This window comes from Eutrigla gurnardus (assembly GCF_963514095.1).
Source record: "Eutrigla gurnardus genome assembly, chromosome: 9".
In the NCBI taxonomy this organism is placed as follows: Eukaryota; Metazoa; Chordata; class Actinopteri; order Perciformes; family Triglidae; genus Eutrigla; species Eutrigla gurnardus.
This window is the reverse complement of record NC_139923.1, coordinates 11336208-11351176: the sequence shown is the minus strand read 5'-3', so window position 1 is coordinate 11351176 and position 14969 is coordinate 11336208. Positions and strand designations below refer to the sequence as shown.

Sequence of the window (14969 nt, the reverse complement as noted above, 5' to 3'; positions counted from 1 at the left end):
TGAGCAGCATCATCGTTCTTTCACAGCTTCTGAGATCCAAATGAATGTGAAAACATGAGAGGAAGAATGGATGCCAAACTGCTTGGATACAACTGATTCATCTCTAATCCAGACACATGTACTTTACTCACTTTAGGTCTGTTTGTACGTACTTTTTTTTTTTTTTTTTTTTTGCTGTAACATTGCAATAAAATAAAAACAACAACAAGCATTCATCCGTGAGACTGTATTCTTAGTGTGTTATAACATTACATTCATTCAATAATGTATATTCTGATACATTCTTGTACTGTATGCTCTGGTAAAGGTAATGATCACCCATACTGTGTGTGAAAAGTAGGTGTGTCTTTGGCCTTCAGCATCACCATAATACACTTAGTTTAGTGCCTTTGTACAGCATATTATCTTCTTTTAATACTAATTGTAGCAGATTATCATGTCGGACTGAGAATGAATCCTTGGTTGGTAATTCATAGTAACATGCATATACTGTAGGAGTAATATGGCCTTTCCAACCAAGTCCTTGAGTAATCCAAAGTATTTACAGTAGAAGCACATTTTTAAACTCCATACACATTATAAAAATGACTAAATCAAAAATAAATGTACTAATTTATCTCTTCATAAGAAAATAATCATGACCTTAAAGCTACTTCTCTTCAACACCAGGACCTCACGTACAGTACTACAGACAAGAGTATTCACATTGTAAGGCCATTATGACAATGTAATTCAAGATAAAACCTGAAAATGAGAACCGGATGTTCTTTACAGCATTGCAACAAGAGGCCATGAAAATAAAATGATAGAAAAATAAATTCTCCCCCCCACTGAGTCACCTGTCCATCATCTGTACATCGTCTCTACACAGCCAGACATGCAGAACTACAGTGGGCTGATCCATGCAGGCGCTCTATATGTAGATGGGCGTCTCTTGTCCTGTCAGCAGTCGGAACATCACAGCAGGCATCGTCTTCATGTTGATCTGGCAGAGAGGCAGATATGAGAGGAGTGAGGACAATTACGCAGTCAACTTCAGAGCCTGTCCACAGAGGCACAGTCCTAATCACATGTCTTGAATCCAGGCCTAATGTACTGCCGTCTGTGCCACCAGCGAGTCAGAGAGCGCCTTGATACATTATCCACAAAGAATAAGCTTCTATGGCTTTAAATGAGACATATAGTAGAAGTAATCGTGGCAAAAAAACACATAAAATGTCACTGTATGTTAACAGCTGGTGAAATGTTGACATTAGGTTAACTATAATTGTTACCACTCTATTAATTTGAAGCTACAGCAAGCAGCCGGTTAGCTTAGCTTAGCAACAAGACTGTGAATCGGGGAAAAAGCTACCACGGCTCTGTCAAAAGGTAACATAAACCACCTACCAGCAGTTCTATAAAAATGTCTGTCGAATGCCATGTTGTGGTTTTACAAGAGTTTCTGTGTCAGACTATTTCCTGAGTATAAATGACCTTTGCACATAGCCAGAGCTGTTTGTCCCCTTTTTCAGTCTTCATGCTAAGCTAAGCTAACCAGCTGCTGGTGGTAGGTTCATATTAATTCATTTCTGACTTTTTTTTTTAGCAGTGTTTTAATTATGCTCTTTTTATCAAAAACTTTTAATTATTCTTTTTTTTATTAAATGCATATAGAGTACAATAATATATGGAACCATGTATGCCTTTAACTAATCTAAGACATATAATAGATATAATGTGTAAGGATATCTTTTAAAGGCCTGGTACAGTGTGATCTGTGTAGTGCAGTAATCAGTGAAAATTGCCAGCTTGTGGCATGATGTCATCGTACCTCACCCACTGAGACAGACAGGGTTTGAACAATCTTCTCGTGTGCCATGGCAACGACACTCTGACCATTTATTTCGATGATTCTGTGTCCAACGCGGACACCGCCTCGTTCAGCTATGCCACCTCGCATCAGACTGCAGATCTTTGGAAGTGAAGAAAGGCGCACAGTGTGTAGCACATCCCTCACATTGAAAAACAGCAGTCCTTTCATTTTGAGCCTCAGTTTAGTGTGATGCTTCATACTAAGGAGGGCTTACTCACAATGCCATTCTGCACACTGAAACCAAGCTGGAACTTGAGATCGGGTCTCTTGATGAGGACAGTGGTGACAGGAGGGCAGCTCACTATACTCAGCTTTACCTTCACCTGATTCTTCAGACCCTGGACCAAAAACACATGAAAAAAAAGTCATGTTACAGAAGATTGAATGAACACTAAATATGTGGAAACCAGAGGTGCCTCATGCTCCGTACTTTGATGATGCCTTGGCAGGTGGCGAGTGGCAGTCCCACCAGGCTGGTGTCATTGATGGACATAATCTGATCCCCAACACTGAGCTTTCCGGAGCGAGCTGCGGGGCCACTGTTCAGCATGCTGGCCAGGATGACAGTGGGCAGAATGGAGCCCCACCCAGACTCCACGATCACCACACCAAGGCTCTCCCCTTTCTGCTTCTCCACATTCAGCTGGAACAAAGAAGAAGTATTCTTAATCATCTTCAAGTCTGTAGTGAATGTCACACGCCAAGGGGTTTTGAAGATTTGTGAGATTCTGCTAGGGATTCACATTAAAGGGAAATCCATCCGTCATCATCCACAATTCACCTGCAGCCAAATAAAAAAAATGTCACACCTCTTTACAGTTGTCTGAGTTTGAGAAATGGACGAGGTCATCGTGGTACATTTCCTGGGAGTTGATGATGTCACTGTACTGTTTCTGGCTCAAGTCGGTGGGGTTGATGCCGTTGGCACGCAGGAATTCTCTGTAGGCCACGCTAAAAGCCTGACCGATGGACTGTGCAATGAGCTGCGCCTGTGGGAAGGGGAGAGTTTGGGGAAAACTACTCAGCAGAAAGGCTATTCCATTTGACAACAGCAGGGAGGTAAGACAGATCAAAGTGTTTTAGTGATAGACACAACATATAAAAACTAAAGCCACAATGAATATGTGCAATGAATCAGCAAACACTCACATCCTCTGACTCAAAGACATAGCAGATCATCCTATACTGGCTCTTCCCTTCGCTGGCCGAGTCGGGAGATTCTGAGAAATCCTCTGATGAGGCCTGAGACATGCGCCTCCTCGCCATCAGAACCACAATGCTGCCAATGTCTGCGATGTAGGAAATGGTCCGCAAGGCACTGTCCATCATTGTCTCCTACATGAGCAAAAAGTAATGACAATCATTACTCATTATATCTGAAAATAGATTTTACACAGAGGGGTTGGCTGTAACAAGACACATGGATTTACTAACCTGAGTGTCAGCATTCAGCACTTTGACAGCTTTAGTGGAGATAAACAGGTCTACTTCTGTCATCATTTGAGAGTCTTCCTCTTGGCCCTTTGAAATAGATAACATTATTTTAATGAGACATTAAATATTGCTGTGCTTTTAGTGCAAATGTTCAGCTCATTTTCAAAATACTGCCATGTGAAGCAAAGATAAGGTAAGCAACAGCTCCACCGTGTGGAAGAGAGGTGACCCTGCACCCATTGGAAATAAATCAGTTGACAATACAGGTGTTCTGGTATAAAAATCCATTAAAATGCAAAGTAAGAGGCACTTTAGGAGCACAGGCCTCTGCCAGTGCTGAACAAGTACCTTGTCGTCGTACACAGAGGGATCAATTGTGATTCTTAAGCCTGCAAATGTTCCCTTAGGATTTGGAATAAAGTCTCCCCATTGATTGGATGGCTAAAGCTACAGCATCAACTTCTAATCAGTTTCTCCTGGACACAAGGTCATCTGTTGACCAAATGTATTTGAAATTTGCTGCGACATTAGTGAGATGAGAAAAGAAGACTTGAATATATATAAAGTAAATGTATGGATGTTATCGACTGTCTCCCTGAAGAGGCAGATTACCTTGATGCGACTGACAGCTTCATGGGCCTGGGACATGCGGACAGACTTGGATGGATTTTTATCAGACAACACCTGGGTGCAGCCAAGGTAGTTAGCAGCAAAGATGATCCCATCAATAAGATCCTCTGGCTCACAGGGACCTGGGACTATGCAGCAAAACAAAAAGGCTCTCATTGTAAAACATTGTAACGCGCTACAAAGAAGTGTGAAATATAAGCACATTATTGATAATTACCGTCCTCAAAACTGGGGAAAGAAGCAGCTTCCTGTGTGTTCTTTAAAGATAAGTGATCATGTCAATTTGTTAGACTTCACTGAACAACATTGTTTTGGTTATAATACCTGAAAAACACAATATCAGATATAATAGCAAATATGGTGAAATTAAAAGTAGTCACATTTGTCAAGGTAGCTTCTGTAGTGCATTGATTCTTCACCTTGGGCGTGTTGCTGTCCTCTGCGGAGACTAGTTCTGGACACTGAGGCCTCCTCGGCAGCTCTGGCACCTCCTCAGGTATCACAGCTGTGTTTGGCTTCTCACCCTGCTGTATACAAGCAACTGCTTTAAGCCTTGGTTTAAATGTTTCTTATTATATTGTGTAGATGATAACCCCATGGAGAAAAGATTATTTGTGACAAAGCGTTTCATTAAAGTCATGCTTAATTCACTCTGGGATGCAGAGAAGGTAGATTATGCAGAAACAAACACAAGCCACAGGAGATGAGATGTGACAAAGGCCTTCCCTGTTTGCATCGGTTACCTGCTGGGGTTTCTCTGGCCACCTCTGCCTCTCCTCAAGGGGCTCCCTCTGCTGTTCCGGTGTGTGATGCGGAGCCGGGGATGATTTGATAACCCTGGGTTCACTCTCCCGGCTGTTGGTAGAAGAAGGACTGGGTCTGGGAACAGGAGGAGTCTCTCTACGAGGCGGGGCCTTCTGGGTGTCAGCAGGCGGCTGAGCCAGGGCTTGACGAGGTGGTGGAGGAGGATGTTGCTTACTGGGACCACACCTAGCTTTGGTCCGCACGCCGGCTTTTTTACAGTCCTTCGACAATGTCTTTGGACGCTGTTCGGTGCTGTTGGTCGTGCATCCTTTGATCCCGGACGCAATATGCTCCACGTCCTCTCCTGTCACCCTCCTCCCTCGTCCTTTCCCCTGCCTCTCCCTCTCCTTTGAACCCATGTGAGACGGCTCACACGTCTTACTGGCTCCAGGGATGTTGTGGTTTCTTGTGAATCGAGTGGCATCCTCTCTTTCCCTTTCATCGCGTCCCTTTCTAATTCTTTCATTCTTGTTGTCCTGATAAAGGCTTGTCTTCATTTGAACACTGGTCTCCATCTCCTCTAAATCCTCTATAAATTTGGCCCCATCCAGCACCTCTTCTATCTCATCTCCATCACTGAAGAAGAATCTGTTCTCCTGGCCCTTTCCCACCTCCCTCGCTGCTTCGTCTCCAGCAATTGGAGCACAATGTGACCGAAAGCGATGGCCTGTTTTGTGAGGCTTAGTGTCCGATGGTGATCCCTCACATATTTCTGTGCCTTGGCGAGGCCTGGGAGAGAGCTGATCAACGGCACTGCTGTTCTCGTTAATATTATCACCTACTGCATGCTTTATATAGCCAGCTTCCTCAGGAGAGTACTGCTTGTAGTACCTCGTGTCCACAACGCCCTCTCTATTTAAACGCAGCACCTCATCATAGTCCTGCTCCACATCAGAGCCCACGTTGTCGTACTCAGAGCAGGTGTCCTCCATGTCCTCGGGACTAGGGTCACAACTCATGTAATAGTGGCCTGCAGGGACAGGAGAAGTCAGCTGGTCATCGTCATCATCCTTCAAGGTACGCAGTGGTTTCTCAGACGTCTCCTTCACCAAACCCTGCTGCTCTTCTTGGCTCTGTTTAGTGAGTCCTGGACTGGGGCACGGTGGAGGGCTGGGCGCCAATATTTTGGTAATGGTTTCAGGCCTTTTTTCATGAGCCATAACTGGCCCTGTAGACCACTACCCTCAACCCTGTGGACATTAAAAGATAACCAAAATCAGATTGTTTTCCCTTCAACAGTACATTGCCTTTCTTCACATACAGCCAGAAAAACAGACACACATTTATAAGAGAATATACAGAAAAATATTAAACAGTACAGTAAAACCAAATTCCCAGAGCATCACTTCACAGTACACCGCAATGAAATAATTGATCGTTTCCACAATTGTATCACGATAAAAGTCTGTTTCACTCTTTTATAGAAACACTATCCCTATTCCAAGGACAGACAGTGGCCACGTATAATAATGTACGTCCAGCTCTTACTTCTACACCATCTAACAGTAGCCAGTTCTTATGTACGGCTGCTGATGTTGTTTCTTATCTGGCATCTTGCTTTGTTGCATCTGTTCTAATTGTGTCTTGATGTCCTGCAGAACAGGAAACATGCAGCAAAACCATTTTAAGTGAGTCAGACCAGCAGCATGTGATGCTTTTCTTATGTAAAATAATTGTACTCTACCCTCACTTACAAACTCACCCCTTGAAGCATTTATATAATGTGATTTGTGTTAATGCCAGGTTTATGATCAACGTCTTCTGAGGGAAAGTCTTTGTGCAATAGCACATCATTATTTTGACATCCGAACCACATCTCTGAATGGATGTTGTCCCTAGACTTAAGGCACAGCACAACATCATGTATATTGGTAAATAGACAAATAATGCCACTGTTGAATAAGAATAATAAACACAGCTGGTGGAAAACATGCACTATTTTCTGACTCTATTATGATTGTTAATAATGACTAGTTATTGACAAATTCTTGCAACAATTCTGAATACATACAGTGGTTAGAACCACTCACAATCTTAGGTTTGTATGACAAACAAACAAACAATGAAAACCGTTATAAGCCGTTATAAAATGTGATTGGCATTTTCAGTTTTTCTGACATTCAGCCGACCAAACATGGAATTGGCAAATTGAATGATAAAAGAAAGCAACAGTTTTCATCCCGATTATGATTTTAAACAAAACAACAGCCCTTTGAAATGTAATAATGCTGTTCTTGGTCTGGTAATAAAGGCGTCATCACTCGATTAGCACTGAATGTGTGTATCATCAAGAACACAGTGAAACCCGCCCGGTGTAAACATGTCAACACCCTCATCTAAACTTGAAACACAAGCTGAACACAAGGATGAAAAAAAAACATCACGTATGATTGTGGACATGATTTATGGTTATCACACTAAACACAATAAATCCTGACCGTTTACGGTGTTGATCAGCAAAGATGATGATATTATGGATACAGCCCCCCCAATAAAGATCACCTTCAATACAGTATAACACGCGGGTCCGATCATGATCTCTCCATGGTGCTGAAGCGGTCATTAAAGCAAGGCTCGGTATTGAAGATCTCGCGCATGTCGCCCTGCCCTTGATGGATTCCTGGTGGTATTTTACAAACCCATTACGCCGAACTTTTGCCGCAGGAGTGCTTGTTGAGGACGCCGCATCCCCACCTGCCTAAACATCGATAAGATAATCGGATATATGGTTTTCCTGCGTATGCTAGCAGGAGGTGATGGAGCCGACGCTCTGCACACACACCAACACACACGCGCGCGCGCACACTAGACAGAGAGAGAGACACACACTCCTTGTTTCACCATCTGGAAGCAAATATTATCCCGCTGCTGCAATTGACATCGACCTTGATTTGAAGCATCGACACTGCACCATGCTCACATCCAGTTTATGCGCCGATGTTGTCGCTGCCTCGGCAGCACAGCATTGTCTTCGGCTCTGTCATCGCAAGCCGAACAGGCCTATAATGCATCACTATTACAATTCAACGTCCCCACATCCGTACACCGGCAATCCTTCATGCCACTTACCAGCATCGGTCCCGTCGGCGGCCCTCCCTGTAAAACGCCCGTGTGCTGATGAGAACAGATTGCTCTCCGGAATGGTGATTTTTGAATAAAAGCCGCACAGCAGCCCAGGAACCTGTGTAGGGAATACACCCCTATCATGTGCTCACTGCTCTGTCCACCAACAAATACAGGCATAATGAGAACATAGTCAAACAAGTGCCTAAATAACTGACCCGTGTCTTTTAGATTTAAAACAATTATAGAGGTTAATCATTTATGATATATTTAACAATGTACCGCCAGTGCCATTTATGTAAAAATAATGATTCGTATACAGTTTTGCTTTATATTAGCATTGACTTTGATTTAAAAATATTATATATATATATACATCTATATATACACAAATACATTCTACATCAATAATGCGCTTTTACATTTATTTTACCTTGGGGTTTTTTGTGTTTCGGTAGCTGAGAAAAATCGATGTAGTTGTGATTGATTAGTACAGCCTATTCTGCGCTCGACTAGTTACGCCTGAGAAGCGGGATTGTTATGATCTCGCACTGCAGCTTCAGGTAGCTCATATTTTGGAATTGATAGTCTTTATATGAATGTTTTGGCTTTTTTCTAATGCACATGCGAAGCCCTAAAACGCTACAAATGTATGACGATGTAAAATGAAGTGTTCCTGTTTAACAAAGTTAGCTAAATAGCCATAGCATCATACATCCACACTGTCCACACCGGTAATGTGCTCAAAGTACGCGACAAAGAAACGTATAGGTTTTCATCGAGCTGCACCACTTCCGCCTGCAACATGACTGAGAAACGCAGTTTGTCTTCATTGTCCAAGAAGAAGGGCAGCGTCACAGCTGGGATTCCTGCCAGTGCTGCCAGCACAGCTCTCATCACCTCGTTCTTCGGCAGCCAGCCTCCACCTAAGGTGGCCTGCCCTCTGTGTGGCCACTTCGTACCCAGATTCAAGATCAATCAGCACATTGATTTGCAATGTCAGAACTTCGAGAGAGGAGACAGCAGTGCCGGCTCAGCAAGTAATAGTGTTGTGCCAAGCAGCCAGCTGTCAAGCACAAGGAATCCCCCAAAGTCCCCAGAGCTGGATCCAGAGAAGGAAGAGCAGGACAAAGAGACCAAGACCAGCCCTTATTTCAAAAAGAACCACTCCCAGCAGGCACCGCGGGAGATAAAAAGTAAAAGTGTGGTCAGGACGATTGACCTGGGAAGTCTCTCCTCCAAGTTATCTAGGAAATGTGATAAGGTACCTAAGAAGACACAGATGAAGCATAAACCTGCACAGATGAATCATGATGAGGAGGCGTGTTCTTCTGAGACACTTGGCAGCTCACAGAAAGAAAATCTTCAGAGTTTAGAAGACAAAAAAGGTAGTGTGACAGTCATTGACCTTACAGAAACCATTGCAGACCCTCCAACTGCAGTGGAAGATCTATCAGGTTCAGACAAAGGACATAATCTTGAACACAAAACATCTAAATCAGAGGTTGCTCCAAAGACACGCTCTTCCTCCTCCAAACTATCAAAGAGAAAGAGAGAAACAACTTCCACTGGCAATGTGTCGGTTTTCAGAAAGAAAGCAAACTATGGTGGGAGGAGCAGGGAGGCAGGTGAGGTGTCGTCACAGGAAAGTATAGCAGAGACAACTGATGCAGACCAGCTTGAAACTGAGGCACCTTCAACCACTAATTGTAACCAACCATATGAGAAAAGTGCTGCAGTGATCAATAGTGATTCACTGGCAGAGTCTGGGCCTGAAATCACCACTAATAGTCACCAGGCTGTAGACAGCTCTGACCCCCCACGACTTCCCTACTACCTCCGTAACTTCCGCACCGTACTTCAGGCTGTCCTGCAGAATGAGGACGACAGGTCGTTGTTCAACCAGGATGATATGTCACTCATACATGCATTTGAGAAACTCTCAGGTATGCTGCCACTCCGTCATCGTCATTGAATACAAATAATGCCTCGTCGCTCACATGTATTTTTCCTCTCAAAGTCCTGGCACAGAAGCTGTATGTGAGACTCTTTCAGAGGAAACTGAAGTGGATCCAAGTGAATAAACTGGATTATGAAGAGATATGCAGTGATCTGGGACCTGTGGTCCAGGAGTTGGTTCAAGCTGGTTTTCTACAGGCAGGTAAATAAACCCTAATAATATATTTTAACATTTTGGAACATCCATCCATCCATTATGACACTGGGGGAAGTCAGGGTACACCCTGGACCGCCAGACTATCGCAGGGCTGACACATAGAAACAAACAAACACTCACATTCACATCTACGGGCTATTAACAGTCTTCAAATGACCTAACACGCATGTCTTTGGACTGTGGGAGGAAGATGGAGATCCCGGAGAGAACCCACACTAACACAGGGAGAACATGCAAACTCCACACAGAAGGAACCCGAACCATGACTCGAACCCGGGCCCCTCTTGTTGTGAGGCGTGGTAACCACAACACAGCCCCATTTTGGAACATCTTCAGGAGAATTAACTAAAACCTCTTGAATTATTGGCATATGTATAATCATGCTGTTAATGTGTTTGTTAATGTGTAGCTAAACACAATAACATGTTTGAAGTAGATCCGGCTCCACTTCTGAACACTTTTTAATCCCTCTGGATTTGTAACTGCAGTTCTTCAGAGGCTGCCCCTGTTTTTCTGCACAACATCCCCCACTGCTTCAATGGATTGATGAAACTGTAAAAAGCTAAATGTATTACCTAGCAACCCCAAGGGCTCAGAAACAATCTCCATTAAATCTCCACTAACACATTGTTACAAACTTGCATTACCATATTAGTTGGTCTTTATGTGCCATGCTGCTTTTACTTCTACTTTAAATTTACCAAGCTGCTGTTTTTTTGAAGGGCTTCATTGTTTTGAAGAGAGCTATACAAATTAAGCATATATAATAAGATATACAAGTTAACCAGCTGAAACACCACATGACCACAAAACTGGTTTTCTTCTGTTGATCCCCTCCTGTGCTGCTTTTGTTTACCAAAGAGAGTGACCTTCAGGACTTGGGGGAGGCTCTGAATCTCCTGCCTGCGCCTGAACTCAAAAGTCTGGCTAAAACTTTCCATCTGGGCAATTCTGGGAGTCAGAAACAGCAGCTAGTGGACGGACTTCTCCGCCTGAGCAGGCAAAAGTCCCTCTTCTCTCTGAGCCCCGTACAGAACAACATTGGGGCTGTCATCCTCAAAAGGTGAGATGATCAAATGCATTCTGCTCATTCGCAGCAGTAGTATTGCAGTAATGATGTCCCCCCCTGTTCTCTCTAACCCTAAAGGGCAAAGCAGCTTGCGAGTTCCTGCGCGCACGTTTGCCGTGGACCTCGAGCTGTCTTTTCTCGCGTCCTTCTCCTCTTCTCTCTGACGGACACCGTTGACGAAGAGGAGACGGCGGCTGGTGGGCAGAGCCAGCTCTTCACCATCCTGCTGGTTAACTCGGGACGCCTGGCCTTCCCAGACTACACAGTGCAGCGTACAGCCAAGGTGTTCCAGGACAGAGAGGATCTTATCAGGTGAGAGTCTGCTCAAAAAGTTCAAATTAAGTTTATTATATATTATCTATGAAGGATAGCCAGGAATCAATCCTCATGACTCCATCCATCACAGATATGAAGCATCCATGAGAGCCCTGCAAGAGGTCGTCTCAGCGATGCAGGGAGGTCAGTGGGAAGAGGCCATGGAGCTTTACACTGCTGCCAAAAGTTCCTGGCAGGAGCTGAGGAAAGAGCACGACCTCAGGTAACATAGCTGTTTATTTGTTTTCCTGTCTAAATATAGGATCCCTGGATATTGCTTCATGTTCACATTTCCATTGTGTTGGATAGTCCCCAGGAGCAGCTGCCTGTGTTCCTGCGCAGCTTCACTCCAGGATGGGCTTACACTCGGATTTTATCCAGAGGGGTGGAGATTTTGCAGCGGCTACGTCGCTATGAGGTTTCCAGAAAGAGATAAGCGCACACAAGTATTTATGAATTTCAAAGTATTTCATAGATGAACAGGGGTCTATTTTTGTGTTACAGGAAGCAGTGGAGGTGCTGCGGTCTTTACTGTTACAGTTTGTTTACTGTCCTGACAGCCGAGGGCGATGGTGGGACAGACTGGCACTAAACCTTCACCAGCACCTGAAAAAACCTGAGCAAGTGAGCACTAGTGGTTCCTTTCACCTCATTTTCTTCATTTATTTCTTCATGGGGCAGTGTGCACAGGAATAGCCGCTGTGTTTCCGTTTGTTTGATGTGGTCTTTTCCTGTTGCTCCGAGGCTATTTGTGCCATCAGAGATGGACTGTCGGACCCTCTGGTGCGAACCGGGCATAAACTTTCTCTTCATCAGAGAGCTGTTAGGATGAAAGAGTCCGCCAGCTTGAAGAAGTATCGCTTGCAACTCAAAGACCTGCCCACTATCCAGGTCCAAGATGTCACACATGTGAGTTAAGCACAATATGTCAGTATTTGGGTTTCTAGGAAAAGGCGTTAATTGTTTGGTATGTAAAGTAGTAGATATATGAATTCATGTCTACAGGTAACCATCCGAGGACAGCTGTTCCCTCATGAGGGGGGCACGGGGAAATCCAAGTTTCTTTTACCCGCAAATGGAGAAGGGGAAGAGAGTGCTGACGTCACTGTAATATGCTCTGTGGAAGATCTGTCTTTAGCACATTACCGACAACTAGGCTTTGACCAAGGTAAGCAGCTTTGCTTGCCCTACTGAAAATATTTTGGTATTTGTTTATGACCTTTACATGTTATTGCCATTGTTAATGTCTTAGGGATCCACGGAGAAGGCTCAACATTCTCAACATTGTTTGGTCTTCTGCTATGGGACATTATTTTTACGGAGGGTATTCCAGATGTTTTCAGAAATCCGTACCAGGTAAAGTAACCTCCGTGTGTATAATGTTTCTTTGCTTACTGTGCATCTAATGAATACCAGATGAACTCATCTTCCTGTCTTCTTACAGACATGCCCACTAGATCTTTACACCGACTGTTTCTACGAGAACAGGAAAGAGGCCATCGATTCTCGTGTTCAGTTACTCAGTGAGTCACCTGTGGAGATTCTGCATGACATGATGGAAGACGTCTGGACGTCGCACGAGGGTAAAGTGTGTTCACTGGTCACCTGGGAGCGTTTCTCATCCCTTCAACAGGCACAGGTATTTACTGTCACTCTTGATTGGGTTCACCTGTAAAATCTAACGCTCAGTTCGAATTAAAAGCAATTTGATGTAACAGCCCTGCCATATATTCTACCTTTCCAAAGAAAACCATGTTAAGTTTTGAATGACACCATCAGTGAGGTGAACATGACTTCATATATTGAGAGGCGTTTCTAATGTTTTGCCCATGAACAAACATGAACATGAGAAAGATATTTCAGTAAATCCCAGTACAACACCACTACTAACTATGACTTCAGTAATACACATTACATCACATTATACTTCATATAAATGTAACAGGTGTTTTGTCTATGTGTGCTACTGTAAGTACTTACATGGCCAACAGCGTCTTTGAGCATCTGGAAAAGCGCTATATAAAACCGATGTATTATCATCATTATGATTATGGTACCAACATAACCATTGATATACTCTATTTGCAGTCTCTCGTGTCATGCCTGGGTGGAGCCTTCTTAGGAGGGGTAATATCACGAATGTCAAAGGACTACAGACACTGCCGTGGAGGCTTGCCTGATCTCGTGGTGTGGAACACCTCAAACAACAGCTACAAGGTGAGATCACATCTCATCCTGGCCTGGAGTATGTGTATTTTTGTGCTTTCCTACACTCTGTGGTACCTGATTCTGTTATGCCTGTTTACATGGAGTACACTATATGATGTGGTGTGTCTTGTTGTTGTAGCTGGTGGAGGTGAAGGGTCCCACTGACCGACTATCCCAGAAGCAACAAATATGGCTGGATGAGCTGCAGAAGCTGGGGGGTGATGTGGAGGTGTGTCACGTGATAGCAACTGGAAGCAGAGGCGCTTGTCTGGAATAAACGACTACAGAAGAATATACTTTGTTGCTAATTATCGGAGTGTGATCAGAAACTGAAGGGACGAAAATGAGCTTTTTCAGATTTTGGTCATCTCGTACAGATATTGATGTTTTCTTCAAAAACGTTTTATCTTCACATATATGTTCCATATATCACAAATGAAACCTTTTTTAGTATAGGGGGTCTTGTGGTACGGAGTGTGACCTGAGGCATAAACATCAGAGAAACCACTACCTTCAACAGGTAGAGGTGTATTGTGAGATGAAGATCATCACTGACTACTGCAAAGATCAGAAATAGCTTGCCTATAGATAGAGCTCATGCAGGACAGGAAATGCATCTAACAAACACACCAATCTGATTCCACCAGATCTTCTTCGGCAACACTATATTCTCAGGATCTTGGGTTGCCAAGCAACAAAAACTCCCATTTAGTTGGCCGCTTGTGAATTGTATTACAGCTCTATGAGTTTGTTATGCAAGTAATTAATGTGAAAATATCCTTATAAATACGCTGTTGGCCTCTACTCCAGATGTAAATTTAAATAATATGTCTGCAATTATTTATTTGATAATTATTTTCATTATTGATTAAGTTGCTGTTTGTTGCCTCCATTGGTGTTAATTGATTATTTTTTTTATATAATAAAATGTTGAGAATTACAATTTCCTAGGGCCTAAGTCAGCATCACATTGCTTGTTTGGTCCGAAACAACAGTCCACAATCTAAATTATTCTTACAACAGCCCATACATTGGACAAAGTGAGGCAGCCCATCCTCACATTTGAGAAGCTGGACATTAGGAGTATTTTAGCATTTTTGTCTGAAAGGGACTCTAATGGTAAATTGATTATCAAACTGGTCGCCTGTTGTTATTATCAATACAATAATATGTAATGTTATTAAAGATGTCTTGACATGCAAGATGTATGAACGGATGTGATGCAATGACATATTAAAAGAAAACTTTGATATAATTGTCCTGTGTTGTTGTTTTTAGGGCTCCTGTAATGGTGAAAGATGTATATGGCAGACATTACATTAATCGCAGGCATAGTTGATGGGCGTGCTGTGATGTATATGCAGGCTTGGATCATGGACGCGTTTGGGGGGGAAGGGATGCCGAGCTGCCGCGCG

At 43.4% G+C, this 14969-nt stretch overlaps 2 protein-coding genes across 5 annotated transcripts; one reads left to right on the top strand and one right to left on the bottom strand.

Annotated features, from left to right (window-relative positions):
* Positions 1-192: 192 nt before the first annotated feature.
* apba2a (amyloid beta (A4) precursor protein-binding, family A, member 2a) lies at positions 193-7982 on the bottom strand. Of its 3 annotated transcripts, none has more exons than XM_084016568.1 (12): positions 7793-7982; positions 4663-5913; positions 4339-4446; positions 4137-4176; positions 3902-4041; positions 3290-3376; positions 3005-3190; positions 2665-2844; positions 2286-2498; positions 2074-2193; positions 1814-1954; positions 193-985 (listed from the first exon to the last, which is right to left on the bottom strand). In XM_084016568.1, exons 2-12 carry the CDS (start codon positions 5881-5883, stop codon positions 914-916), a joined length of 2508 nt encoding a protein of 835 aa, XP_083872694.1. In that variant the 5' UTR covers positions 5884-5913; positions 7793-7982; the 3' UTR covers positions 193-913. The 3 variants fall into 3 exon arrangements, with proteins under 3 accessions (XP_083872694.1, XP_083872692.1, XP_083872693.1); XM_084016566.1 differs by having other exon boundaries at positions 194-985; positions 3902-4047; positions 7793-7980; XM_084016567.1 differs by having other exon boundaries at positions 194-985; positions 3902-4047; positions 4339-4443; positions 7793-7980.
* A 340-nt stretch (positions 7983-8322) lies between these two features.
* Positions 8323-14773, top strand: fan1 (FANCD2 and FANCI associated nuclease 1). Of its 2 annotated transcripts, XM_084017624.1 has the most exons (13): positions 8323-9732; positions 9807-9947; positions 10824-11025; positions 11110-11343; positions 11438-11569; positions 11656-11764; positions 11851-11970; positions 12091-12255; positions 12352-12514; positions 12599-12702; positions 12791-12985; positions 13435-13563; positions 13694-14773. In XM_084017624.1, the coding sequence occupies exons 1-13, from the start codon at positions 8592-8594 to the stop codon at positions 13829-13831; spliced, it is 2973 nt and encodes a 990-aa protein (XP_083873750.1). In that variant the 5' UTR covers positions 8323-8591; the 3' UTR covers positions 13832-14773. The 2 variants fall into 2 exon arrangements, with proteins under 2 accessions (XP_083873750.1, XP_083873751.1); XM_084017625.1 differs by lacking the exon at positions 11851-11970.
* Positions 14774-14969: the final 196 nt, after the last annotated feature.

Coding starts and splice junctions, on each gene's coding strand:
- apba2a (XM_084016566.1), bottom strand. CDS start 5,883: ATGGCTCATGAAAAAAGGCCTGAAACCATTACCAAAATATTGGCGCCC. Junction 3,377..3,901: donor AAGCTGTCAGTCGCATCAAG/GTAATCTGCCTC, acceptor TCTATTTCAAAG/GGCCAAGAGGAAGACTCTCA. Junction 986..1,813: donor TGTCTGTCTCAGTGGGTGAG/GTACGATGACAT, acceptor CCTCTCTGCCAG/ATCAACATGAAGACGATGCC.
- fan1 (XM_084017624.1), top strand. CDS start 8,592: ATGACTGAGAAACGCAGTTTGTCTTCATTGTCCAAGAAGAAGGGCAGC. Junction 11,971..12,090: donor ACCTGAAAAAACCTGAGCAA/GTGAGCACTAGT, acceptor TGTTGCTCCGAG/GCTATTTGTGCCATCAGAGA. Junction 12,515..12,598: donor ACAACTAGGCTTTGACCAAG/GTAAGCAGCTTT, acceptor TTAATGTCTTAG/GGATCCACGGAGAAGGCTCA.